General features: G+C 45.1%; 1 protein-coding gene across 5 annotated transcripts in view; it reads right to left on the bottom strand.

The window, feature by feature from the left end:
• Positions 1-26,870, bottom strand: part of BEND2 (BEN domain containing 2) — a 90,094-nt gene that overhangs the window by 43,001 nt on the left and 20,223 nt on the right. For 3 of the 5 annotated variants that reach the window (XM_088449495.1, XM_088449496.1, XM_088449497.1), the window contains exons 3-4: positions 16,764-16,835; positions 4,487-4,552 (exon numbers count right to left, since the gene is read on the bottom strand). The exons of 1 other annotated variant lie outside the window; for it this stretch is intronic. In XM_088449495.1, the coding sequence (XP_088305621.1) occupies positions 4,487-4,552; positions 16,764-16,835 (138 nt within the window). The remainder of the gene's footprint in view (positions 1-4,486; positions 4,553-16,763; positions 16,836-26,870) is intronic. One more of the 5 variants, XM_088449498.1, reaches the window with a different exon arrangement.

Raw genomic sequence — 26,870 nt, 5'->3', positions numbered from 1 at the left:
GAGGGCACAAATAGCCTCTTGGAGGGCCAAGGCCTTGACTGGGTCTGAAGGAAGACTTGTACAAAAAAATTTCTGATGGGGATGCCTCGGAAACGTGAGGGCGTATCCATGAGTGACCACTTCTCGAACCCAAGCATCCGTAGTTGTCTGATGCCAAGCCTAAGAAAACTGGAGAAGTCAGCCTCCTACCCGTAGATCCCCAAGGGGAAGGCCCGTCCCATCAGGCAGCGGGCTTACCGTCCGGGAGGCTGGACGTTTGACTGACCAAGATTTTCTAGTCTGCGGTTTCTTGCGGGAATTATCCTGTCTGGAGAAACACTGTCCCTTTGCCCTTCCTTGCGGACGAAAGGACCAAAAGGACGACTGTTTATACTTAGGGGTAGTCGTAGATGGCAACCCAGCAGATTTAGATGCTGCCAAAGTAGTCACTATGTTATCCAATTCTGGTCCAAACAGTACCTTCCCAACAAAAGGAAAGGACTTTCTTGGAGCCTGCATCCGCCTTTCAGGTTCTTAGCCAAAAGGTTCTCCGAGCAGCAACTGAAGTTGCCAACACTTTAGAAGCCAAAATACCTGCATCGATAACTGCCTCTACAACATATGCAGCTGCTTCTCACATTTGGCAGAGATAAGACAGCTGGTCTCTGGTAGCATCTGGCATACTATCTTCCAGAGATGTCGTCCATTCTTTCATAGTTTTGGCCACCCAGGCTACAGCCATAGCTGGACTGGTAATAGCTCCAGATAATGAAAATACTGATTTCAAATAGTTTTCAAGCTTTCTATCTGTAAACTCCTTGAGTGATAATGTGGAAGGAGCTCCGGATCAATCTCGTCACATGAGCATCTACCGTTGGAGGAACTTCCCATTTGTTACATTCATCAGGTAAAAATGGGTACAGAGAAAATAAATTATTTGCTGCATGGAAACGCCTATCTAGAGTATTCCATGCTTCAGACATAAGATCAGTCAGTTGCTCAGACTGAGGGAAATAATCTTTTGCCACCTACTGACACCTAAAGACCGGAGCCTTAGACTTAGGCGGAACCTCCTCTTCCTCTATACTCAGGACAGATCTAACCACTCTCACCAGAGAGGGGACATCTACCGAGGATTGGTGGCCTTCCTCAACTGAGTAAGAACCAGAACTCTGAGTATCAGAGTCTGATGATGATGATGCAGTGATAGGATACTGAGGCAATGCCTGAAGGGATACTCTCTTATGCTTTACCACAACTGGTCTATTCGCTTACATCACTTGCTGAGCGGCCATAGACGGCAGCATACTCTGACTAGAGTGAGCATAAGCATCAACCCAAAAAGGAATCATGGGAGACATACTGTATACATAGAAGGATGTAAATGTTGTGGGTACCCCATAGTGGGAGGCAGTACTGTTGCTGGAGCCTGTGAAGCTGCTGCACGGTCCACTAAATGCGACAAAACCGGAGATCAAGAGGCCACCCAAGGTGGTTCTTGTGCAGGTGCTGGTGTACTGGATTGGAGAGGTGGCCGTTTACAACAGCTAACACACAAACCATCTTGCACAAATTCCTCCTCTGACCTGCCAAACAGGATTTACAACCTCCTTCTTCCCCATGCCTTTAGACATAACAATGTATCACAGGTATAAGGTATAAATGCAATGTGACAGTCTTCACAAGTAAATGTGAAAAGACAAATGAAAACCCCCCCACACACCGGTACAAAGGGATGAGGAAAAACACAGGCAGTGCAGCAGCTAGCATTAAAGTCACACACAATGCATATATAAAGTCAAATGCACATGCAAATGGGCTTTGAATCAACTGAACAAACCCCCGGGGACTTGGTAGGATATAAAGCACCCTCCCTGTATGCCTGACCCAAGGGAGAGGCATGCAGGGAGACTGACCCACACCTCTGAGAACCAACAGCTTTCAGCAGAGCACCCTAGGTGGAATGTGAGCGTCTCAATACACAAGGTGGTCAGTAATAACAAACCAGACGCGGGAACCCACACAGGAAGTTGCGTCTGGGTTGGGGTAGTAGCAGCCGAGGGAGCGCCTATCTCCCCTAAGCTGCGTTAACGGCACGGGTCCGCTGACCTCACAGTAGTAGATGCTACTAGTGCGCTGCTAGTGCGTCTACTACCCATCCCCGGCGTCAGACGATAAGGCCCCAGCGGTCTTAGTGAGAATGTGGCTCGCGGGTCCTCACTGGCAGCAGCCTCCCGTGCATCTCCTACACCGGAAGCCAGTACTGAGGAATCGCCTTACCTTATCTCCGATTGTAGTCCGGGACCCAGCGTCGCTGCTAGCTAGGCTTCGCTGTGACCCGCCGAAATCTCCAGGGCCCGTTGCAGGAGCTGGCATTTCGGCATCAGCGGAGGTAGTAGGAGTCGTAGTACATGCGTCCTATTTGGACGCCTTGTACTTACTCAACCCAGTATATAAACAAATAATAAAATAAAAAGCCTGGGACTGCCTAAGCAGTCCCGCTGTTATAACAGGTGCGTCTGGGTACTTGCTGAGCACCAAACAAAAAAATTGAATGCCTGTGGCTAGGGTATATAGGGATGAGGTCCTGTGCATGCTGGGATCTTGAAAGCTGTAGCTATTTGGTGCAATGGATTACTCAAACTACATAGCCTGTGGTATCCCTGTGGACCCAATGAAACCCGAAGAAGAAATTAGCCTTTTGCAAATTGCCAAAACCATGTTGCACTGCAAGTGGGGCTGATTTCAAATGTGCAGATAGATTTTAAGTAGCTTAATCTATACTTATAATAAAGTTGTAATGGTTGTGTCTGTACATAGAAATGTTTTTGGAGACATGTACTCCTTGGGACTGTGTATTAACTATGGAGACAAAAAACATTTTTTCTGAATTTTTGTTATCTGTTCGTTCCAGCATCACGCAAAAACTACAGGATAAATTTGGATTGTGTTTTCAATATTGTGTAGCTTAGTCACCTTGAAAGAAACTGAGCTATGTATTATCTCAATGTGACATCAGGGAGAGGAGCAATAGAGGAAAACCCAGACGCTCGACACATGGCGTGTGCAGTCTCTTCAAGCCAAAAATTACCAGATGTATATAATTGTCATTTTTTGGGGGACAAATATACTTTTAGGGACTGTTTATGAACTATGGAGACAAAAATATTTTTCACAGAATTTGCACTGGCTCCTCAAGTCCAAAATGACTATATGTATATAAATATATAAACAATATATACATATATTGCACACCCTGAACGCAAACAGGTATATATGTATGCATCTATAAATACATAGATAAATATACCTCAAGATCTATTTCGCAGGAAAATCTAACTATATATTAAGCATTAAGCAGGCAACTTATCTTGACTCATGAAGTTGCAGTATACATGTCAATCCAGTAGATAACGCAAGACAAATACTACATATTGTAGAGTCACTGCTCAAGTTACTTGCAACCTTTCGGTTCTACTGTTGGTTAAGTGGCTTGCTCACGAGTTAGTAGCCCCCAAGCATCTTTTTTGTGTTAATCCCTGAAGGAAAAACTGCAAATATTGTTTACAATGACATTTTGTGATCAATGTCTACAATATAAAATATACATCACAATATTAGATGACACTACTGTAAAATTACTTCCGCCGAGCAATAACGGATATCCACGCGAGCGAAGCTGCAGGCAAACGCTAGTTCTAAATATCTGGGTAAAAACAAACCTGCTACATATTTGTCCACTACATGGAAAAGCAGCTAGTATTTTCCCTGCTTGAAAGAAAATAAATGCATTTGCACTCTTTTCACTTCAACATGGTGTGTTCCAGCAGCAAACGTGTTTGATCCTTGTTTTATTTTTTCCTAACTCTGAATTAGGCCCAAAGTAAAGAACACGCTAAGAAATGCGAACAAAAAGTTGCTCCGAGCAAAAAATGACAAATTACAAGATCTGTGTGTATATTCATTCATTATATATAAATAAAAAGGTATTTAATATTTTACCCATAAAGCAGTGATTCAGAAAGTTCAAAAACCATAAAGAAGATTGGGGAAATTGCTACTGATTTGGCAAATTTGTCACAGACAAGGTAACAAAATGTTTCCTCCAACATTAAGTGGCAGATTCAATTAATAGCAGAAGCCATCAGCTTTTGCGCGTGAACTTTAGAAGGCAGATTCTGCTTGCACTGTAAGGAGGTGCAAACAGAATGTGCTTACCGTAATGTGTGGAAAAAGGCGCAGCTTGAGAGGGAAGATAATTCTCTGATTATATATGGACCCTAAGGGGTGAGGCAATGCCATTGGGGAATCTATTACCATTGGATGATATTGCCACTGGGATATCTATTGCCACTAAAGGGGGGAGGGGCGAGGGAGGTGCTAGACACTCCTAGACACATTTTTATCACTAAAATATATATTAAGAAAAAAATATTTTTTTATGCCCTCATTAGAAAAAATGATCATCAGTTACAAGGTTAAATGTGCATAAGATTATATTCTGTACCTGACAATAGTTGAGGACATCGGTGAGTGTTGGTTGTTGATCAGAGGCATCTGAAATAACACTAGCCTGTTGAACAGATAAAGCAAGATTGTAAATATTGACACCAATGATATAGTACATGGCTAGCTAAAGTGGATTTTTCACCAGTGCATGATACACCCCCCCCCCCCCCAAAAAAAAACAACAACAAGTGTCAAAAAAGGGTCATTAATGAACTGCAAAAACAGCAGACCCATACCTCTTTCTATGCACAAGTGCACCTAATGGTCTGTATTGCCGTTATATTGAGGACTTATTAATTGGATAGGGATCACAAATTAGCACTTCAGTTTGTCATTTACGTAAATTCTCATTTAAAGTTCACATACATTTTTAGTAGCAGGTTTGTCCTGGACATCACCCTCTCCATATTGGGCACTGGTGTTACAGCTTCTAAAGACATAGGGGCCTATTTATCAAAATAAATTTGTTAGATATCACCCCCAAAAACACCTATTTTCCAGGGATATCCACAAATTTACAGTATCCTCTGAATGTATCTAGGGTGGACCACAGCAGATATTGGAGCCGCTGTCCCTGGATGTGTTTGCACATACATTCAAGCGATCTTTTCATTTATTATTGCCACAATAACAAATAATTATCAAGTCTATACCCCCAAAATATGCCCCATAAACCCGTGTACTCTAATTACTTGCATTTTCAGAGAGAACAAAGACCATGGGTCAGCAATACCACAGTAAGTCAGCTGAGCAAAGAAGATTGTGCTGTAGAGGTACATTTTGGCAAGCAGACACATCATATGAACTATTCTAGAATGGTTTAGGATTACTAATTATATTGTTTAAAACATCTAAATAAATAACCTATACATTCATGTTTTCCTGTTTAATATTGGGGATATATTTGATTGCAATGGTGAGAGTGTGAATTCTGTTATATTAATGTAGGTAGTCTGTTTGTTGTCTCTAAAGCTGCGTACACACACAACGATTTTGTAAATGAATGATTTTATTAAACGATTTTCGTTAATTTTTTCAAGGGAAAAATTAACGAAAATCGTTTACTAAAATCATTCATTGGCTAAATGTAATGAACAATTTATTTGAACTACAAACGATTTTTGCATATTCCCTTAATGAAAATCGTTGAGTTGGTCAGTCTGACTGAACTACAAACGTGAACGCGCATGAACGATAATTGTTCATTGTTCTAACTTAGAAAGTGAACAATTTTTACAACGATAATCGATATTGTTTATCGATAATTGTTAAAAAAATCGTTGTGTGTGTATGCACCTTCAATATCAAGAGGTTTCTTAAGTGGAGAGTATAATGTTTATTATTGTTATCATATACTACAATTCTTATTATGCCATAAGAGCCTTGATAGAGTGGGGGTAAGCTATCGGACTAGGATCCTTCATGGTTCTAGGTTCAACTCCCGTTAGATTTATGTCTATTTATTATCTTATGTACAGTATAGACAATTACGGAGATTTTCCCAGTAACTGGGTTAGAGTAGAGGTAGAGTAATGGACTGATGAACTATTCTAGAATGGTTTAGGAATACTAATTATATTGTTTAAAACATCTAAATAATCTATACATTCATGTTTTCCTGTGTAATATTGGGGATATATTTGATTGCAATGGTGAGAGTGTGAATTCTGTTATATTAATGTAGGTAGTCTGTTTGTTGTCTCTAAAGCTGCGTACACACACAACGATTTTGTAAATGAACGATTTTATTAAACGATTTTCGTTAATTTTTCAAGGGAAAAATTAACGAAAATCGTTTACTAAAATCATTCATTTACTAAATGTAATGAACGATTTTTTTAAACTACAAACGATTTTTGCATATTCCCTTAACGAAAATCATTGAGTTGGTCAGTCTGACTGAACTACAAACTACAAACGTGAACGCCCATGAACGATAATCGTTCATCGTTTTAACTTAGAAAGTGAACAATTTTTACAACGATGAACGATAATAGATATCGTTTATCGATAATCGTTCAAAAAATCGTTGTGTGTGTGTGCACCTTTAATATCAAGAGGTTTCTTAAGTGGAGAGTATAATGTTTATTATTGACAGCATATACTACAACTCTTATTATGCTATAAGAGCCTGGATAGAGTGGGGGTAAGCTATCGGACTATGATCCTTCATGGTTCTAGGTTCAACTCCTATTAGATATAGGCAGTTAGATTTATGTCTAATGTGTCTATTTATTATCTTATGTATAGACAATTACAGATATTTTCCTAATACCTGGGTTAGAGTAGAGGTAGAGTTATGGACTGTTATCCAAAAGGTCCTGGGTTCTATTCCCACTAAATCTAGTTGGTTTATCTTATATATAGATTTTTATTATTTATTTATTTTGCTTGTATTACTTTAAAAATATCTTATGCATTATTAAATGTTCAAATAAACCTGATGGAATAGATCATTTGGTGGAGAAGGAATATATTTATAAGTTGAGTACTTTTTTTAGACACATGCTATGTTATTAGGAGTCTAGAGGAGGTGGATCAGCAGGTGGAATCCCAACAGGTGCAATTAATTAAAGCACTAATGAGAAGGAACTTGTTTGGATATAAAAAGGGTCCATATAGAGAAGCACATCACTCTTTGAAAAAGCGACCAAATAGCGGTGCGTAACTAGTCAGAGCTAGGACACTGGACCCAAATTTGTTATCCGCAGTCACCTGCCATTACCCTAGGAGATCCGGAGAGCCTTACACCACACAGCTTAATCGGACGCTCACTTAGCACTGAGGTCGAGGCGGTGATGCAGACGCGATCTACAGGACTTTTCACATATGCAAGGTAGTCGCGGCCCCCGATCCTCCCATTGGAGATATTGCCTCCCTCATATGCATTTATGTTCAGCTTGAGCAGTTACCACTAGCAACATCCACTACTGTTGCCGGATACCTCCCATCGGAGAAGTGACAGCGTTCAATTTATTTCTTCTCTATTTCTCCTGAGTGCGTGACTTCATGTGATTTGGTCTGGAAGCCTATCCATCCAATTATTATGTTTGACATATAGAGACATACTACCATGTACATTACTATTTGAATGAGGCTCTGGTCATACTGCAGGTGTGGATTATAACTCTCTGATTATATACCAGTTCTTTTGTAGGATCCACCTCCTGTAGGTATATTGAAGCTATTATCTGTGGGGTTTTTTTCCCATAGTATAGGAGGGGGGGGGGGGGAGTGAGTGAGTGAGTGTGCGTGCGTGTGTGTGTTTTCTCTATCTCAAATTTTTTTTGTTTTATTTTGCCCGGTCAAATTGATATTGTACTAATGTGTGTCTGATATTAAATTATTTTTTATGAATAGTTTTTACTTTTAGCCATATTTTCCATTCATTCCAATTAGTGCAGAGAATTAAATTGGAAGTCTGTGTTGCACCTGTTTTATCACAAGCACACTGTGCTTTTCTACTGCTGTATTTAAAATATAATAAAAAAAATATATATATATAAAATTATTACTAGCACTTGGGGTATTCTCTTTTTTCGTACATCATATTAACAATTTTAAACGAGTTTACAGTAATCTTGTTTTCATAAAAGATATGCATAGATCTTATTATCAGACAGACTGATTATCTGACATATAGTTGGATCATATAGTTGGATTCTCTGTCTGAGGGCGAGTACATTTACTGTTCGATCCAGGCACAAATTATTGCCCATCTGTCAGGCATGCTGAAAGATTTCTCATGCCTTACAGAACAATAACTGGTGGTCTGTTACGGCCATAGACCAGGGGTTCCCAACCACGGTCCTCAAGGCACACTAACAGGCCAGGTTTTAAGGATAACCATACTTGAGCACAGCTGACTTAATTAGTACCTCAGTTATGTTGACTAAAGGGGCACATCCACTAGACTATCTACTCCCTGTCCAATCTCTAAACGATTTTCCCTTGATTTTTTCCCTTGAAATTTTATCTTTCAGTCTGAACGATTTGAAAACTATCTTTAATAGATCAAGTGAAATTGACCTGCATGTTCGGTCGACTGACGAGATGATCAAACGACCAGCAGGAGCGCGCATCGTTGATCGTTAACGACCAAACGCTGCACGATTTATTAACTATTTTTTAACAATTGAACGATAACGACGTTGTTATCGTTCAATCGCCTGCTAAAATCTTGTAGTGGATGCCCTCGTTTAACTAACCATGGATATCACTAAAACCAGGACTGTTAAGCTGACCACACACTAGACCAACTTGCATCCAACCAGTTGATTGGTTGGAATGAAAATATGGTAAGGGATGAAAGCAAATGACAATCAGCAATTTGCTCCCAAATGCCGGAAAATGGAATAAAAATTGTTGTTTGAACAAATTGTTTTGATCAAACTTGTCTGACGACCATTTTCATCTGTTTTCTGGCATTTAGGAGCAAATTGCTGATCATCATTTACTCCCATACGTTACCAGATTTTCATTCCAGCCTATCAACTAGTTGGCTGGTTGGATGAAAGTTGGTCTAGTGTATGGCCAGCGTTAGTGTGCCTTGAGGACTGAGGTTGGGAATCACTGCCACAGACTGTGCAATTATCAGCCCAACGAGCATTTAAATTGGCTGATTGTGCCTATAACTGCACAGTGTAATGCCAACTTTACTTGTACCAAAAAATAAAGGCATTGGCAAATTTTCTTCTGACAAATACCTTTTATTTCAAAATATAAATATGAACTTCCATTATATCAATGTTTGATTTTTGCCCCTGTACGATCTGTGTGAACTTTTTTTATATTATGTAATTTGTTTGCAATTCTTTCTGTACGGCATTACTGACACTTCTTGGCGCCTTATAAATAAAAGACAATAAATTCATGGCTTTTCAAATAATGAAACAGGACTCCATATGGAGCATAATAATTATGCATAAATTAAACATTATATGCAAGAGGAAACAGAACTTGAAGTGCTTTTTTTTTTTTTTTCAGCTCCCAGGGTTCTTAAGGCATGTGCTCAACAACGCAATGATTACACTGGACTCAAGGCCCCCTCACAAGGAGCGATATAGCGGGCGATCCGACGGATTGGAACGATATCGCAACTATATCGTTCCGTGTGTGGGCATGAGATCTTCCACTGTGTGCTCGCATGAGGTTGTCAGTCACTCCTCCAGATCTTTCTGAGATCTGGAAAAGCGATTATCGATCCCATGCAGGTCTATGTGGGGGGGGCGGCATATTGGGCACCGGATCGCTACGTGTGTGGGGACCGCCCTATATGTCGGCCATCGGATCATATTGCTGGGTACACATCGTACAGTGTGTACCGGGCTTAAGATGTTCTCATTGTAACTGGTCTATTATTAACCATGTATCTGCATTAGTTTCCTTTGTTAACAACAATGATTAGTAAAAACAGAATTTAACAATTATGAATCCGCATATGTAATATTCTTGCAACCTGCAGTACAGATGTGTCCAATAGATCTTACCTCGTGCGCTGCAAGTCGCGTTAAACATAACGCAAAGCACAGTGCAACTCGGTAGCGCCGAGTGTCTTTTTATGCAACTTTATACCGTCATATAAGTCTTATTTACAAAGACATGTGAATAGGACGCACAAGCAGCTTCTGATTAAAATATGCAGCATGCCTATATTCTGTGTGCGACTGCAGGTGTATCTGCATGCGAAATACTACATTACAGTGTCAGCGGCTGTGACACTAACAGCATTATACATGCAGATACGTGCAGCATATAATTTTAATCAGAAGCTGCTTGTGCGTACATTTTTGTTCACTTTGCAAATAAGACTCATTTGAAGGTAAAAAGTTGCACGAAAAGATGCTTGGTGCTACCGAGTCACGCTACGACATGGCATGACTAGAAGGGCTGTTTAACGCGCAAGGAAGTAAGATGTATGTGGACACATCTGTATGTAGGAAGAACTCCTGGAATGCTTAATCTTTTGCCTTGGTACATAATGGTAATCCAATTTTTGAGCTTGTAGGTGATAATACACTTGGAGGAAATAGATTAAAGATACTGTGCCTCAGTTCTCACCTGCAAAGTAATGGACTCTATAAACAGTCTGAAAGCACATGCAGCCGAAGTAGTCTATAAGGTCCCAGGACATCCTAGCTAGTGATCCGGTGACCCTCTTGGGAGCGCAAAATGGAGCGGGGCCAGCAGCAGCAGGTAGCCTAACTAATCTAATGTCCTGCTTTGTGTGCGCACTGGGTCTGAGGCGCAGGAATCAAAGACAAAGAAATTAAGCAGAAAACCCCAAATCTCTCTGGAGAAAAAGAAAAAAAGTGTCTTGCTTCAAGGCACTAAATAAAAGACTGGAGTCTGAGCTTCGGTGAGCGCAGTTCTAGTTTGTTAACTATTTAGTGCCTGCTCCTTGCCATCCCCTTTAAACCACACAGTCTCTAGCAGTAACCAAACGATTGTAGGGTAGAGGAAACTTTTGTAAGCATCTGAAACAAAGAAATAATAAATACCTGGTTTTAATAAATAGCCTCATTCAAAGATGTATGCAAACCCGATGGTACGACACAACCAACACAAATCCAGATGATTCCAAACCACACCAATTAGCTCTCATTCTCCACCTGATACTCCGCACTTGATACATTAAACACAATTTAGCAGGGGCGGATTGGGCCACCGGGAAAGCGGGTGAGTTCCCGCTGGGCTGGTCCCATGCACCCCTCTGCCGGGCCGCACGGCTGCTGCCTTGATCGGAGCTCAGCTCCGCTCCGATCAGGCAGCTGTCAGAGCGAGGCTGGCAGCTGTAGTTAAAGATAATGACCACGGACGGGAGGGCTGCTGCACATGTTCATTCAGACACTGCAGCTCCTCCCATGGCCCTAGAGCTAGTGTAGCACGGCCCCACCTTCAGCTGTGATAGCCATTAGCCAGCAATACAGGAGCTGGTAAGTTGTCAGGGACACGCAGGGTTAGGGTGAGCTAGTAAGGGACACACAGAGTTGGGCTGCTTGGGAGGATACAGGGATATGTACTCGGCTGCTTCTATTTTAAATGTTTTGCGACAGCGAGTTTTTCCCCTCTGTCATTGGGGAGGATGATGTTTTCTTTTTTTTTTTTTATTATAGTAGGAGATGGTTGTGAGGCAATTGCTCTGCTGCACGGCCCCTACATTTTGGCTTCCCTCATACAGTGTGACTGACTGAGTCGAGACACTGACTCATCATCTGCCTCCTTCCTCTGCACAGCGGGGCTCCTCCCCTTCCTCTGTGCAGTTGTACAGTACCTTCCCTCATTCCTCTGCACAGCAGGGCTCCTCCCCTTCCTCTGTGCAGTTGTAAAGTACCTCCCCTCATTCCTCTGCACAGCAGGGCTCCTCCCCTTCCTCTGTGCAGTGTTACAGTACATCCCCTCATTCCTCTGCACAGCGGGGCTCCTCCCCTTCCTCTGTGCAGTTGTAAAGTACCTCCCCTCATTCCTCTGCACAGCAGGGCTCCTCCCCTTCCTCTGTGCAGTGTTACAGTACATCCCCTCATTCCTCTGCACAGTGGGGCTCCTCCCCTTCCTCTGTGCAGTTGTAAAGTACCTCCCCTCATTCCCCTGCACAGCAAGGCTCCTCCCCTTCCTCTGTGCAGTGTTACAGTACCTCTCCTCATTCCTCTGCACAGCAGGGCTCCTCCCCTTCCTCTGTGCAGTGTTACAGTACCTCCCCTCATTCCTCTGCAGAGCGGGATGTTCTGTTGTTGTTCCTCCAAGTTCCCATGTGCCAGAGGTGTGCCAGTGAAGTGCTGGCTGAATGATACACATAGCAAGGTAATGAGCTGTGGGGAGTGAGCTGAAATTTTAAATTAGTGAGGGAAGTTAATGATGAGGAAGTTAGGTATGATCATATGGGAGAGGGGTTTAATAATCTTAGCAGTTATGTTCATGCACACCTGGCCCTGTGTGCATTATATCCAACCCCTGCAATACCTTTATTATTGTACTGTAAGCACCAGGTGGGGGCACTGCAGGGGGACCTGTTCCCACTTCAGCTGGCAGTGCCACTGCATGTAGAACTTCATGGTCTTACCCCATTTCCAGCACTGCCTGAGTGATATGGCTGGGCATGGCTCTCTCTTACCTCTCTCTGTAGCTTTCTTCTGACTGACTGTCCCTTCCCTCTGTCTTCTCTCTTCCTACTGTCCTCTCACATGCTCTGTCTGTCTCTTCCCTCTGTCTATTTCTCCTATCTGTGTCTCTGCTAGTACTGTGTTTCTGTTGGATATAAGTATTGGAGTTTTTAGGGTACTCTATCTGTGGGGGTACATGCATTTATTGACAGTATTGTGTTTCTGTTGGATATAAGTATTGGAGTTTTTAGGGTCCTCTGTGGGGGTACATGTATTTATAGAGGAGACTTTATTTAGTGCATACAGCCGCTTACATTGGACGACCCTTACTTATTTTCAGAATAGGTAAAGTGTCATCTCTCAGTGTCATACCCATTTAATGCCAGTCGCTGAGGTGTGAGAATGTATTGCTGATGAGTATAGATGCGAGAACAGATGGTTCCTCTTGCATCTAGCCTCCTTGCGCATTAAACAGCCCTAGTCGTGCCATGCCGTGGCGTGACTCGGTAGCACTGAGCATCTTTTGTGCAACTTTTTACCTCCAAAGGCGTATTTTTAACACAGTGATGCAAATAGACAGCATAAGCAACTTCTGCTGAGTAAAATGATATACAGCATGCCTATGTTCTCTGAGTGAGTGCTGGTGTATGCATGCAAAACGCTATGTTACATTGTCAGCGGCTGTAACACTGTAATGTAGCATTTCACATGCAGGTACGCCCGCAGGCGCACAGAGAATAGACACTTAAAATGGGCATCTCAGTCCTGGCACTTTCGGATGCATGGATGTACACCAGCGAAGGGCTTTGTATCAGCACTAGAATAAAGTCACTACACAACTGCAGCAAAAGACGCAAAGAAGGTCGCAACTGCATCCAACTCAGAATCAGGCCCTGTGAGGGGTTTTCCACCCCCAACAGACCCCGTTCCCTTGTCAGATCCTGCCTCAAAATGGGCTGCATTCAGAAATTTCCCGTGCTGGTTTTCCATCCCAATCCGCCCCTGCAATTTAGTATCAGAAAATCTCAAAGTGCCATACAGTATCCATATATTGTATTATTTTGAGGAAGAACACCTCTTTTTGATATAGGCTGCTAGAGACTGACTATGCCATCCCAGCATACCTACTGAGCGCGGTCATACCTGTTCTATTCACTGGAATTAAGTTGCTTAAATTTCAATAAAAACTGGATAAATTGGATTATTCTAATACTTTTGATCAATACTGTACTTCCATCCTAACATTCATATGCAGAAGAACAGTTTTTTTTAACATTGGCTGAAGTGTTTTGTCTAAGTAGACATTCCAGATCATGCTGATCCCAATAATTCCACATTTTAAATTCCCTCCCGTAGCTTTTCAATTAAGTAACCCCTCATCCTATTTACTCAATTTCTAGCTGTGCTTGTATACCAAATAAAACCAACAATATTCACAAACCTCCAAACCAATCCTTTCCGTGATTAAATAATTTTTCCCAAATACTGTCTCCCAATAATAGTTCATCACCAATAAATTACAGAAACCTGCATTATTTTGAGAAAATTAGTAAAAGAGCCCTTTGGATGAGGAAGCCATATCTATATAGAGGATACAATGATCAGTAAATGAGCAGCAGACTGAAGAATGGATTTACCAGAGTGATATTAGACTAAAGAGCAAATGCTGAACAGATCATCCAAGTAGCACAAATAATTTTCACAGTAGGGAAATGGTGGCAGGTGGCAAGTTTTCTGCATAGCAGATAAGTGCACTGAAGAGAAATATTGTCCAGATCTTCCAAATAGCACAGGTGATTTACACCAAGGGTCTTCAACCTTTAAGTGTGGACCACATTAAAAATGTCAACGAAGCCCAACGGCCACTAAGCTATACTGCGGTATTTACACTCTACCCCATCCTCACATAATTATGTCCCATAACTCGCCTCTCCTACATTTTTAATTAGGTCCCAGAACGGCCCCCCTCCTCCCACAATTATAATTATGCCCCATAACTGTCCCTCCTCCTCCATTAATTATGTCAAACAATTATGTCCCATAACTGCCCCCCTCTGCAGTACCCCCAGTAGTGGTCCCCCTATGCAGTGCGCCTAGTAGTGGACCCCATTATGTAGTGCCCCCAGTAGTAGTCCCCCCCTATGCAGTGCCAGTGCCCCTGCCCGTTACATATATAGGACAAAGACACACACCCAAAAAAAAAACCTTACTTACCTGAATCTCCGTTCCTGCGCCCGCTGCTCATCCATCCTCCCAGCCCGCTCTGCACTATGGAAGAGACGTCATGATGTCTCTCCCATCACCCACAGCGGGAGCCGGAAGGTGGAGCTCATTAGTGAGCTCCAGCCCGGCTCCGGCAGTGGGCGCAGCAGCTAATGAGTCTGTCTGACTCTCATTGGCTGCCAAAACAAACACAATGCCGCCGGCAGTGATGTGTTTGGTACTGTGTAGTTCAGTCCGCACTACACTTACTGAAACGGACCCGGAGGGGGTGACATTAGAGTGTGCCTGTACCCCATCGGCAGCCCACAGGGGAACAGCTCTGCGGGCCACGGGTTGAAGACCCCCGATTTACACAGTGCAGAGAAGCTGGGCAGAAAATGCAGATTTATCTTCCAAATAGTACAGATGTTTTACACAGCAAAACATTGGAAGATCTAACAGCATTTCTCCACAACCCAGTGTCTCAAATTAGCACAAATAAATAAAACTCCACAGAGCAGGTATTCAAGTAAACGCCAGGACTGACATGATAAGACTGATTACAACCCACAAAGGAGTGTGAGAGGGAAATCCCTAAAAAGTCTGTCATCGCAGGTCCAGAAACCAGCAAGGCTCTGAACTCAGCTGTAGCAATCAAGATTCAGAACTCAGCCCAGCACAATGACTCCTGGTCTGCACACCTGACTAATCTCACCAGGAGCTGCTGAACTTCCGGATTCAAACAGAAAGGCAAATGGAAGCTAAGTTTTACATTTCATTTGAAACTTTGAAGATAGTATGTTTAGATTTTAAATACTGTATATCCTCAGATACTGAATGGTATTCATTTTGAACAGAATACAAACAGGTAAGAGGGCCCTGCTCGTAAGCTTACAATATATAGGGAAAGAGAAACTTAATACATGAGGTAAAGTGCTAATTTTTGTAAATTGTTACAATATTTAGTACAGCCGAGGGAGCAGGCGGTGCTAATGCTATGGGGCCTGGAGGCTTAGAGGCCGCCTACTCTTCACCTAATTTATATCTAACATCACCGGTGGTGGATTCCTGGGGGGGCACCAGGATACATGGGTGCAGATGTATGAAGCTCTGGAAAGTGATAAAGTGCAGAGTGATAACCGTCCAGCCACTCAGCTCCCTACTGTCATGTTAAAGGCTGTGTTTGAAAAATGTTAGTTGAGAGCTGATTGGCTGGTCGTTTATGACTCTCCACTTTATCACTTCACAGACCTTCATACATCTGCCCCATGATCCCCTAGGAGTTGCTTTGGGGACTTTTTTTCAGAACTACTGAATCAGTTATTAGTCTCCCCTGAAGAGAAACCGTTCATTATAATGGGGAATAAAATAAACTAGGTCATTACTTTGGTGCCTAAAATGAACAAATGAGGTGTCTCTTTAGAAGCATCGAGATGGGGGCTCACTTAAAACTTCGCTATTGGACCCATAACAGTTTAGTTATGCTCCTAGTCCAGACAGATTGCAGAGGTTCTTGGTGGGATGTATGATCCAGTCATTGAATAATGCTGGCCTGGGGTCAGTAGGATGTGCAAGTGTAGAAAGAGAACACATGTAAAGTTATGTTTGGACGGTGTAGAGAGGAGGAAATTGGGTAGAATAATTTATGGAGTTTATGTGGGTGGTTCTGGAATTTAATAATCTTATTAGTTTTTGAGGGAATGCATGAAGGTTTGGCTAGAAAAAGCCTTGCTATGCTTGGGAGGGCTGGGAGATATTTTATTTTAAAATACCTGAAGAGAAGTATGTTGGTGTAGCATTTTATATTGAATTTGGTAAAATACAGGCAACCAATGTTTGGACTGACCGGGCTGAGCAGCAGCAGAAGAATGTTTTGCGAGGGAGATCAGTCTATTTTTTATGAAAAAAACAAAACAAAAACGCAACATTTCAAACTAACAAATAATTTTAGCACTGATTAAAACAAATACTTACACACTCATACTCTACTTCATAGTCAAACTCTGCATTGTTTACCTCCTCATAGCCATCATCCTGTATTCCCATCTGCATATTTAATAAAAGGAAAAAAAGATACATGGTTGAAAAAATGCAGAGAAATTTGGAAACATCTATAATATGAATTACAATGCAATTGAGTAGATAGGAGAGAAGTGACAAAAAATGACAATTAAATTGAATATATGTAGAGCAGGATGTGAATGGAGAAAATGCTAGCTATATATTACAAAGCAGCAAACAAAAATATATTTTTAAATACAGAGTATGACATTTTTCCATGACTGGCGCACAAGGGATTAACATCTTATTTTAAGAAAATAATTATATAACACAAATGTAACGTTACCAATCACAACCAAACAAGTATTAGCTTTGATCAGTGTAGTGGAATTTAGAAGACAGAAATCTTATCTCATATGTTGTGTTTTGTGTAAACGTGCCCACACATGCTGATATACTGCAGCCAATATTGGTTGGATACAACAGAGAGTGAACAAAAAAAAATGGAATCAGGCATAGCGATATGTGGTTGGAAGGGAATCGTTTGTGATCCGCATGTATGCGCATGTTCTGACTCCACTAACTGACTGTAATCAGCCCAAGAGGTGGTATTGATCAAATCTTCCTCAACCTGGAAATACTTGTAAACCACATTGATATATAAAAGGTACATTTAAGTATATAGGGGGAGATGTACAACACTTTGGAGAGAGAAAGTACCAACCAATCAGCTCCTGTCACTTTACAGGCGGTGTTTGAAAGAGTAAGAGTTATGGTAGACTTACCTTTGTTAACTCTATTTCTTCAAAGTCCATAGGGTCCACAACGATACTATGGGGCGTGTGTGGTTGGAGTGATTCGGGCACCAAACAGTCAAACCTTTAGCTCCCAGGATGCACCGGTCCTCTTCCACATATACCCCGCCCCCGGCTACAGGCAGACAGTTTTGTAAACAAGCCCAAGGCAAGAGCAGGTGAGAGGAGAAGGAAGAACACACAAGAACCACTCACAAAAGATGAGGGAATCCGTGGCCAAGAGAAAAATACCCCTTGAAGCCAGGTGCGTCAAGATGGGCGCCCGGTGGACCCTATTGACTTCGAAGAAATAGAGTTAACAAAGGTAAGTCTACCATAACTCTTGATTTCTTCTTCAGGGTCCATATGGATCCACAGGGATACCATGGGGATGTCCTAAAGCAGTTTCCCCTAAGGGTGGGGACGCTCCTGATCAGAAAGGAGAATCCGATGCCCAAAGGAAGCATCCTGAGAGGCAAAGGTATCAAAGGCATAGAGCCGCAAAAAGGTGTGGACGAAAGACCACGTGGCCGCCTTGCACAATTGTTCGTCAGAAGCATCACGTTAAACCGCCCACGATGGTCCCACAGACAGAGTAGAATGTGCTGTAATCCTATTTGGAACAGGAAGACCAGCTTACGTGTAGGTCTGATAGACTGTCATGCCGGAGCCAACGAGTCTATTTGTTAGCTGGCCAGCTTCGCTGGTGAAAGCCATACAACACAAAAAGAGAATCTGATTTCCTCAAAGAATTGGTACGATCCGTGTAGATCCGAAGAGCACGAACCAAATCCAGAGAGGCTTCACCTGCAGAGAGGTCCGAGGGCTGGAAGGCTGGAACCACAATCTCTTTATTTACATGGAATCGGGATACCACTTTACGAAGGTAACCAGCTCGGCTACGGAGGACAGCTCTATCCGGATGAAAGATCAAGAAGGGGGAGCAACAGGAGAACGCTGCCAAATCAGATAGCCTGCGGGCAGAGGAGATAGCGAGGAGAAAGAGCATCTTCGCCGTAAGCCACTTGAGGTCTACTGAGTACAGAGGTTCAAACGCCTGTAGAGCCTTGAGAACCAAGGACAAATCCCACAGGGGCCACTGGAGGGACAAAGGGAGATTGAAGACGGAGAACACCCTGAAAGAATGTTCTAACATCAGACAGGGGAGCGATCCTTCGCTGGAACCCGACGGATAGTGCAGAAAACTGTAGGGTCATAGCCTCTGGGGGAGCACCATTGAAAGTAAGAGTGCCAAACTCTGTAATAGATGCGGGTCGAGGAAGGCTTACGTGGCCTGAGCATCCTCTAGACCACAGAGCGAGAGAAACCCTTGGCTCTTAAGACTGATGACTCAAGAGCTACGCTGTCATAAACAGACGAGGTACATCCGAGTGCAGGCAAGGGCCCTGCGTTATCAGATCCTGCCATAGAAGTGGAAAAGGAGTGTCTATGGAGAGACACTGTAGGTCGGTGAACCAATGGCACCTGGGCCAGGCTGGGGCTATCAGTATCACCGTGCCACCATTTTGTTTGAACTTTAAGAGAACCCTCGGGAAGAGTGAGATCGGAGGAAAGAGATATGCGAGATTGAAGCCAGAGCATCCACAAAGGCGGCTGAGGGATCTCTGGTCCTGGACCCGTACATGGGGACCTTCTGATTGTGACGCGAGGCCATGAGGTCTACTTCTGGTAGGCCCCATTTGTCCACGAAATTGGAAGACTCCCGGGTGGACAGCCCTCTCTCCAGCGTGTATGTCCTGACTGCTTAGGAAATCTGCTTTCTAGTTGAGGACTCCGGGGATGAACACTGCCGAGATTGCCGGGAGATGACATTCGGTTCAGACCAGGATGTTTGTCACTTCCCGCATGGCTGCTCGACTTCGATTGCTCCCCCGATGGTTGAAGTAGGCTACCGCAGTCACATTGTCGGACTGGATTTGGAACAGCCTGCCCTGGAGAAAGTCTTGCGCCCGAGTGAGTGCTCTGTACACTGCTCGAAGCTCCAGAATGTTTATGGGCAGGCGACTTTCCTGGATTAACCAACCCTAAAAGGTATGATGACTGGTTACCGCGCCCCATCTGCAAAGGCTGGCATCTGTAGTGAGAATCTCATAATTTGGAATCCAGAAGGGACGACCCTTGTCCAGATGGGACGTCTGCAGCCAACATGAGAGGGAAATCCGAGCCTCTGGAGAGAGGAGGATCTGGGACCGAATCAGATGATACTGTCGATTCCACCGGGAGAGAATCAGTTGTTGAAGGGGCCTGGAATGGAACTGGGCGTATGGGCGTATTCCACCATGTGGATACCATGGACCCCAGGACCTGCATTGCTGAGTGAATGGATACCTTTTGATTGTGTAGCAAGTTAGGCACATGCAAGTGCAGTGCCAAAATATTGTCCACTGGCAGAAAGAGCCTTTGTATTAGAGTGCCCCCAGATGTACCATCCGCTGTGTCGGAGAGAGGAAGGACTTTTTCCAATTGACGAGCCAGCCGTGTGTTTGCAGGCAGTCCACGGTCAGTTGGAGATGGTGTTGTAACACAGGGGGTCATTCAGACCCGCTCGCAAGCAGGTCGATGTTACCCCACTGCGCATGCGCACGACGGAGGGAGCTCCGTCGTGCGCATGCGCGAGACCCGGCTAGCGACGGGGTATCCGTCGCTCCGGGTCTCGCACCAAAGGGGGCGTGCTGTCGATGTTGATTGACAGCACGCCCCCTTTGGTGGGCGTGCCGGGGGCGTGGCTGCCAGACGGAGGCGTTCCCATGGGAACGCCTACCGTCTGAAGCCGGCCCAATGACATCACTAGTGATGTCAGTGGGAGTGATTTTGGCTGTGATAGAGCCAAAATCACTCCAGGGCTTGCGGCAGCGAGACCCTACCGCAGGGTCTCCGTCGCAAGCCCGATGGTCGCGATGGTTTTGACCATCGCGACCATCATCATGGACGCTCGCATAAGCTGTGGGTGGTCACCCACAGCTATGCGAGTGTCCAGGAGGACGCTCCATTTTCATGTAGGAGGGCCCTGATTCAGAGCGAGCGCTCTGGTCAGAGCGTCCGGCTCTGAATCAGGCCCACAGTCAGTAACTGTGGCAAGATTAAGAGGTCCTCTAGGTATGGCAGGATTCTGACTCCCTGACGCCTGAGGTGGGCAGCCATAACTGCCATTATTTTGGTAAAGACCTGAGGGGCCGTTAATGGACCAAAGGGCAGCGCCTGAAACTGGTAATGTTGCTGTAGAACAGCAAACCATAGGTACCGTTGGTGGGTTGGCGTAATTGGCACATGCAGCAATGCAACCTGAATGTCCAGAGAAACCATGAAATCCCCAGGCTCCAATGCCAGGACAATTGAACGTAGAGTTTTCATACAGAACTTTGGCACTCTGATAAGTTTGTTGAGGGATTTGAGATTCAGAATAGGCAGATGAGACCCGTTCAGTTTCTGAACCAAAAAGAGAGTGGAATAAAAACCAGTTCCTCAATGAACCGGTATTATCACACCTGAACTCAGCAGGGAGTGAATGGCTTCCTGGAGGGCCAGATCCTTGATAGGGTCTGATGGGGGACCTGTACAAAAAAATTGCTGGAGAGGACGCTGCTTCAGAAAGGCAAGGGCGTACCCCTGAGAGACCACTTCTCAGACCCAGGCGTCTGTGGTTGTTTGACGCCAAGAGTCGTCAAATCAAAGAAGATGGCCTCCCACCCTGAGATCTCCCAGGAGGAGGCCCGCCACATCAGGCGGTGTGTTTGTCATCAGACTTGGAATCTGGATGTCTGACCGACCAAGGGCCGTATTCAATTTGAGGCGAAAAGCCGTTTCCATGTGTTTTTGGCGAAATCTATTAGCCGATGACCTCACTTTCGCCTGTTTTGATTTTACTCCGTATTCAATTTGAAAGACTTTCCGCCTAGGCGGAAAGTCAATGCAATGTAATAGGCGAAAAAGTTTCGCCTATGAATAGGAGGCGGAAAAAAGTGCAGAATTGGGGTTTTGGGGTGCAACGTTGCGGGAATCGCTGTGCAGCCTTCAGACAGTCCCCCAAAGGTAAACTGTCAAAAAATAAAAAAAAACACTTAACACCCCAAAAAATTACATTGAATTTGGGGGCGTAAAAAAAAAATGTTGGGGTACAAAGTTAAAAACTAGCGAACTTGACTCTGGTGGGGGGGGGGGAATGGGTGGGCGGCTTGTGGGGAATCGGGGGGCGCCCAAGTATGCCCCAAGTGTTTTTTCTTTATTGCAGGTGCTTGTGGAAGGTGGATTTTTTCAACTTTAATTTAACAACTTTTAAATATGCTGACCCCCATTTTCAAGTACCCCAAATTTGCTGGGATGTTATTTTCAACAAAAAATACTCCTGAATACTATTCTGCACCACTTATACAAAAATGGTATTTAGCAGCTATTGAGCCCGTTTAAAAACACCAAATAACTTCAGCAAGCCAAATCGGGTGGGTACCATAGCTAACCCCCATGTCAGAGCATCATTTGGGGGGTGTCAGGCTGATTTGCTCAAATCTGACAGTACTTTCCACCTGTCCAAGTTTCGCCGGGACCTGTTTTCGCCTACTTGCAAATTGAATACGGAGTAAAGCGGCCACGCACGCAATACTTTTCCGCCTGCAGAACAGGCGAAGTAGGCGGAAAATCCAGAGAGGCGAAAAAGTATCGCGGGTCCGCTCTATTTGTATACGGCTCCAAGACTGCTTGGATCGTGGCTTAGTGATCTTGTGAGAACTAGGTTGCCTGGGAAAGGACTGTCCTTTTGCCTTACCCTGAGGGCTAAAGGACCGAAAAGAGGACGGCCTAGGCTTAGGAGCAGCTGCTGATGGCAGAAAGGCAGATTTTGAGGCTGCCATTGTAGCCACTATTTTGTCCAACTCTGCCTCGAATACCCTGTCTCCAGAGAAGGGTAAGGATTCGAGGGCCTTCCTGGATTCCGTGTCCGCTTTCCAGGACCGTAGCCAGGCGACTACCGAGGTTGCAGATGCCTTAGAGGCAAGGATTCCAGTATCCAACGCAGCTTCTCCCAAATAAGAGGCCACTTCCTGAATATGGGAGATATAGGCCAGTTGTTCTCCGGGAGCGTCTGTCCATACTTCTATAGCCATAGCTACCCAGGCCGCGGCCATAGCCGGCCGAGTAATAGCGCCAGAAAGCGAGTAGACTGACTTGAGACAAGTTTCCAGTTTTGTATGTAGACGGTAAAGGCAGCGTACAGCTTCTGACTAAGATTGCCACATGCGAATCAACAGTGGGAGGGACTTCCCACTTAGTACACTCACCAGTATTGAGAGGGTGAAAAGACGCTAGTCTTTTTGGGAGCTCGAACCGTTTGTCAGGAGTACCCCCGGCTTCCCCCGTGAGCTCAGAGAGCTGTTCTGATTAACCACCTTTTGACGTTTAAACATCTGGGTTTTAGGCTTAGGGGACGGTTCATCCTCTATTTTCAGGACTGATTTAACCGCCCTCACTAAAGAAGGGACATCCACTGTTGAATGACGGTCCTCCTCGCCCGAGGGCAACTTAGGTAGAGAATTTTGTGCATCATCTGCCTCCTCAGATGATGCGTCAGAATCCAAAAGCTGGTGGACTAAGAGGATGATACAGTCCGCCTATGTGCTTTGGCTAACAGTCTGTCCGCCTGTAACATTTGCTGATAGGCTGCAGACGTTTGAGCCATATTCTGAACTGAGTGGGCATAAACATCCATCCAAGGAGGATGCATAGGGGGTACCGACATAGTAGGCTGTAATATCTGTTGGTACCCCATGGTGGGAGACAGTGTGGGGGCTGATAAGCGGTCCACTAGCCGGGTCATAACCTGGTATAAGGAGGACAAGGTGGCTCCTGGACAGGGGCTGGTATGGTGAACTGGAGAGGTGGTACATAAAGAGCACACCGAACATTCTGCACGAAATCCTGAGGGGTAAAGCCAGCTGAACAAGATCTGCAAGTAACCAGCACAGGGGCCACAGGCTCCTGTTTACCCTTAGAAGACATAGTAATAACCAGCCAGCAGCACACAATCCGTGCATGGCTAGTAATGCAGTGCGACACCCTTCACAGATACAAGTAAATGTGAAGTAATAATGAACCCCTACACACCTGGCAGTTGACAGTTATATCTATCCCTGCTGTTCTTGTTTAACCAACAGTCTGAAAGTTTTAAGACAGTATATCACAACAGCAGAGCTAGCACAAGTCACATACAAAAGTATACTTATAATGGGCACTAAGGGCCTAATTCAGACCCGCTCGCGAGCGCTGAGCGCTCGCAAGCGGATCGATGTTGGCCCAGTGCGCATGCGCACGACGGACCCGGCTCCGTCGTGCGCATGCGCGAGACCCGGATAGTGACGGGCAAGCCGTCGCTATGGGTCTTGCTACAAAGGGGGCGTGCTGTCGATGGTGAGTGACAGCACGCCCCCTTTGGTGGGAGTGCCGGGGGCGTGGCTGGCCAGATGGAGGCATTCCCATGGGAATGCCTACCGTCTGGGGTCGGCCCCACTGACATCACAAGTGATGTCAGTGGGAGTGCTGTCGGCTCTGATAGAGCCAAAAGCACTCCAGGGCTTGCGGCAACGAGACCCTACCACAAGGGTCTCGTCGCAAGCTCGATGGTCGCGATGGTCTTGACCATCGCGACCATCTTCCAGGCCGCTCGCTATAGCTGTAGGTGGTCACCCACAGCTATACGAGTGGCCAGGAGGCCGCTCTAAAAATTGAGAAGGACAGCCCTGATTCAGAGCGAGCGCTCTGTCAGAGCATCCGGCTCTGAATCAGGGCCTAAATCAACTACACAAGCCTCAAAGGGATGGTAGGATTTGTGCGTTGTATAACCTGGCCCCAGGGAGAGGTGTACAGGGACACTGGACCCAAATCTCCTGAGACCTGTAGCTTAAGAAAAGCCCTGATTAATGGCTGCTGAGCATCTCATATAGGGAGGAGTAGCAGCTCAGAGGCGGGAAACCTCTTGTGAGGGATCGCGCTCTGGGCTGGGGGAGGGGCTGCCAGGAGGGGAATCAACCGCCGGGTGCCACTGGCCTCTACATGGTCCCAGACGCCAGCTTTTAACTGTCTAGTGGGGGAGCGGACGAACCAGTCGCCCCACTGCAGCGTCCTCCGGCAGGTCTCCACCGCAATAGGTAAGGACTGCACACAACGTGATACCCCGCAAGCGGGGAATCACCTTACCTGTTCTTCTCCGTCCGTCCAGTTGCAGCCCTGGGTCCCCAGTGGAGCTGCTAGCAGAGCCCCACTGGCGCCCGCTGTAATCACCGGACCACTCACCGGTGTCACGGCGCCAGCGGAGGTAGTTGGAGCAGCAGCACAGGCGCCTATTAGGATGGCTAGCCCTGCTCTGATGTGATGCCGGCACCAAACTTAAAACTGTCTGACTGTGGCCGGGCTATATGTGGAGGAGGACAGATGCATCCTGGGAGCTAAAGCTTTTACTTTTTGGTGCCCAGATCACTCCAACCACACACACCCCATGGTATCCCTGTGCATCTCTATGGACCGTGAAGAAGAAATAACAGTTAGGATTAGTTGGTTTGGTACTTTATCTCTATCCACATCTTAGTACGTCTCCCCCATAGAGTCATCCTGACTTTACAATGCAGCATTCATAACAAGTAGCATGCACAACAGATTTTTCTTTCAAATGACCAGTTGGTCCACCCCGGCCCACCCCCTGCTCCAATGCAGCCCTCCAACCGGACTGCAGTTTGAAGACTTTGATCGTCATGTCGCATGCTACGTCGTCAGGTTTGATGTGCTGCACATCAAACCTGACAATATTGCATGCGCGCCATGCAGTGTAATGAAGAACAGAACGAATCATCGTTCGGTCGTTCATTACATCGTTCTGATGTGTACCCAGGATCCGAATTGTCGGTCTGTCAACTGGGTACACATCGCTCAGTGTGTACCCAGTTTAAGACTCAGGCCCTGATTCAAAGCCCTCTGAATCAGGGAGTTTTTTTTTTTTTTTTTTTGGAGCCGGCCTCCTGTCCGCTCGCTAAGCTGTGGGTAACCACCCACAGCTTTTGCGAGCGGCCAGGTGATGGTCGCGACCATCGGGCTTGCGAAGAGACCCTTGTGGTAGGGTCTCCTTCCCGCAAGCCCCAGTGAGCTCTAATAGAGCAGGAAGCTCAACTACCGACATCACGAGTGATGTCAGTAGGGCCGCCCTCAAACAGCAGGCGTTCCTTTGGGAGCGCCTCCGTTTGGCCAGCCACCCCCCCCTCCCCGCCTACAAAATGGGGCGAGCTGTCCCTGACAGCTGCGAGCTGCCCCTGACAGCTGCCCCATTTTGTTGCGAGTCCGGAGTGAGTGATTTCCCACTCACTCCGGGGCTCGCGTGTGCGCACTGCCCGCCCATCGACCCGCTTGTGAGCACAGATCGCTTGCGAGCGGGTCTGAATCAGGCCCTCAGTGCAGACATGGACCGGAGGCTACTTCTGAGGACAATGACTAGTCCATGAGGGGGATAGGGACCTGGGTAGTGATTGGGGCCATTATCTCAGGGAGGGCAGGCATTGGGGACTGTAGATCAGGATAAATCCTGAAGGAATGGGGGCATAATTTGAAGAGGAGAGAGTGAGGCCAGGGTCATTATCAGAGGGAAATAGACCACAGTCAGTACCACAGTCAGTATCTGAGGAAAACTGCAATCTAAAATCATTATTAAAAATGTGTTTATTTCAAGATATTTTTTATTAGGTTCAGAGATTCGTATAGCAAAGAACTCTTATCTAACTGTTGGGAGGCTATCTGTGAGGAAAGAAAATAGTTGCGCCTTCATTTAAAGTAATTTCCTTAATACGGCACTCCAAGAAACAAAAAGTTTGGACACCTCTGGTCTACGCAAAAGTTGTACAACAAAAGAAAAAAATAAAACTTCTTGATTGCTACCCCAACATACAATGTCCACCTATATAGGCCAACATAGGGCTCGACAAATTTTTGTAAAATCTAGGAGCCATCTTAAAAGTTTAGGAGCCAGATCATCATCCATTACTAAAATATATGAAAGCTTGTATAGACCACCACAAATGCCCTTTCAGTGCCCCTCAACCTCCCAACATGCCATCAAATCACCATACGTGCCTCTTTAATGGTCATCAGATTCTGCAACATGCCCATTGCAGCCACCGTAATAGTGCCCCCAGTAGTAAGCCCCCTGTAATAGTGCCCCTAGTAGTAAGCCCCCTGTAATAGAGCCCAGGGTAGTAAGCCCCCTGTAATAGAGCCGCGCAAACATACACAAAAAATA

Source organism: Taudactylus pleione, unplaced genomic scaffold, assembly GCF_031769625.1.
Source record: "Taudactylus pleione unplaced genomic scaffold, aTauple2 ptg000487l, whole genome shotgun sequence".
Lineage (NCBI taxonomy): Eukaryota > Metazoa > Chordata > Amphibia > Anura > Myobatrachidae > Taudactylus > Taudactylus pleione.
The sequence above is the reverse complement of the archived record's forward strand: the minus strand, read 5'-3'. Positions and strand labels throughout refer to the sequence as shown.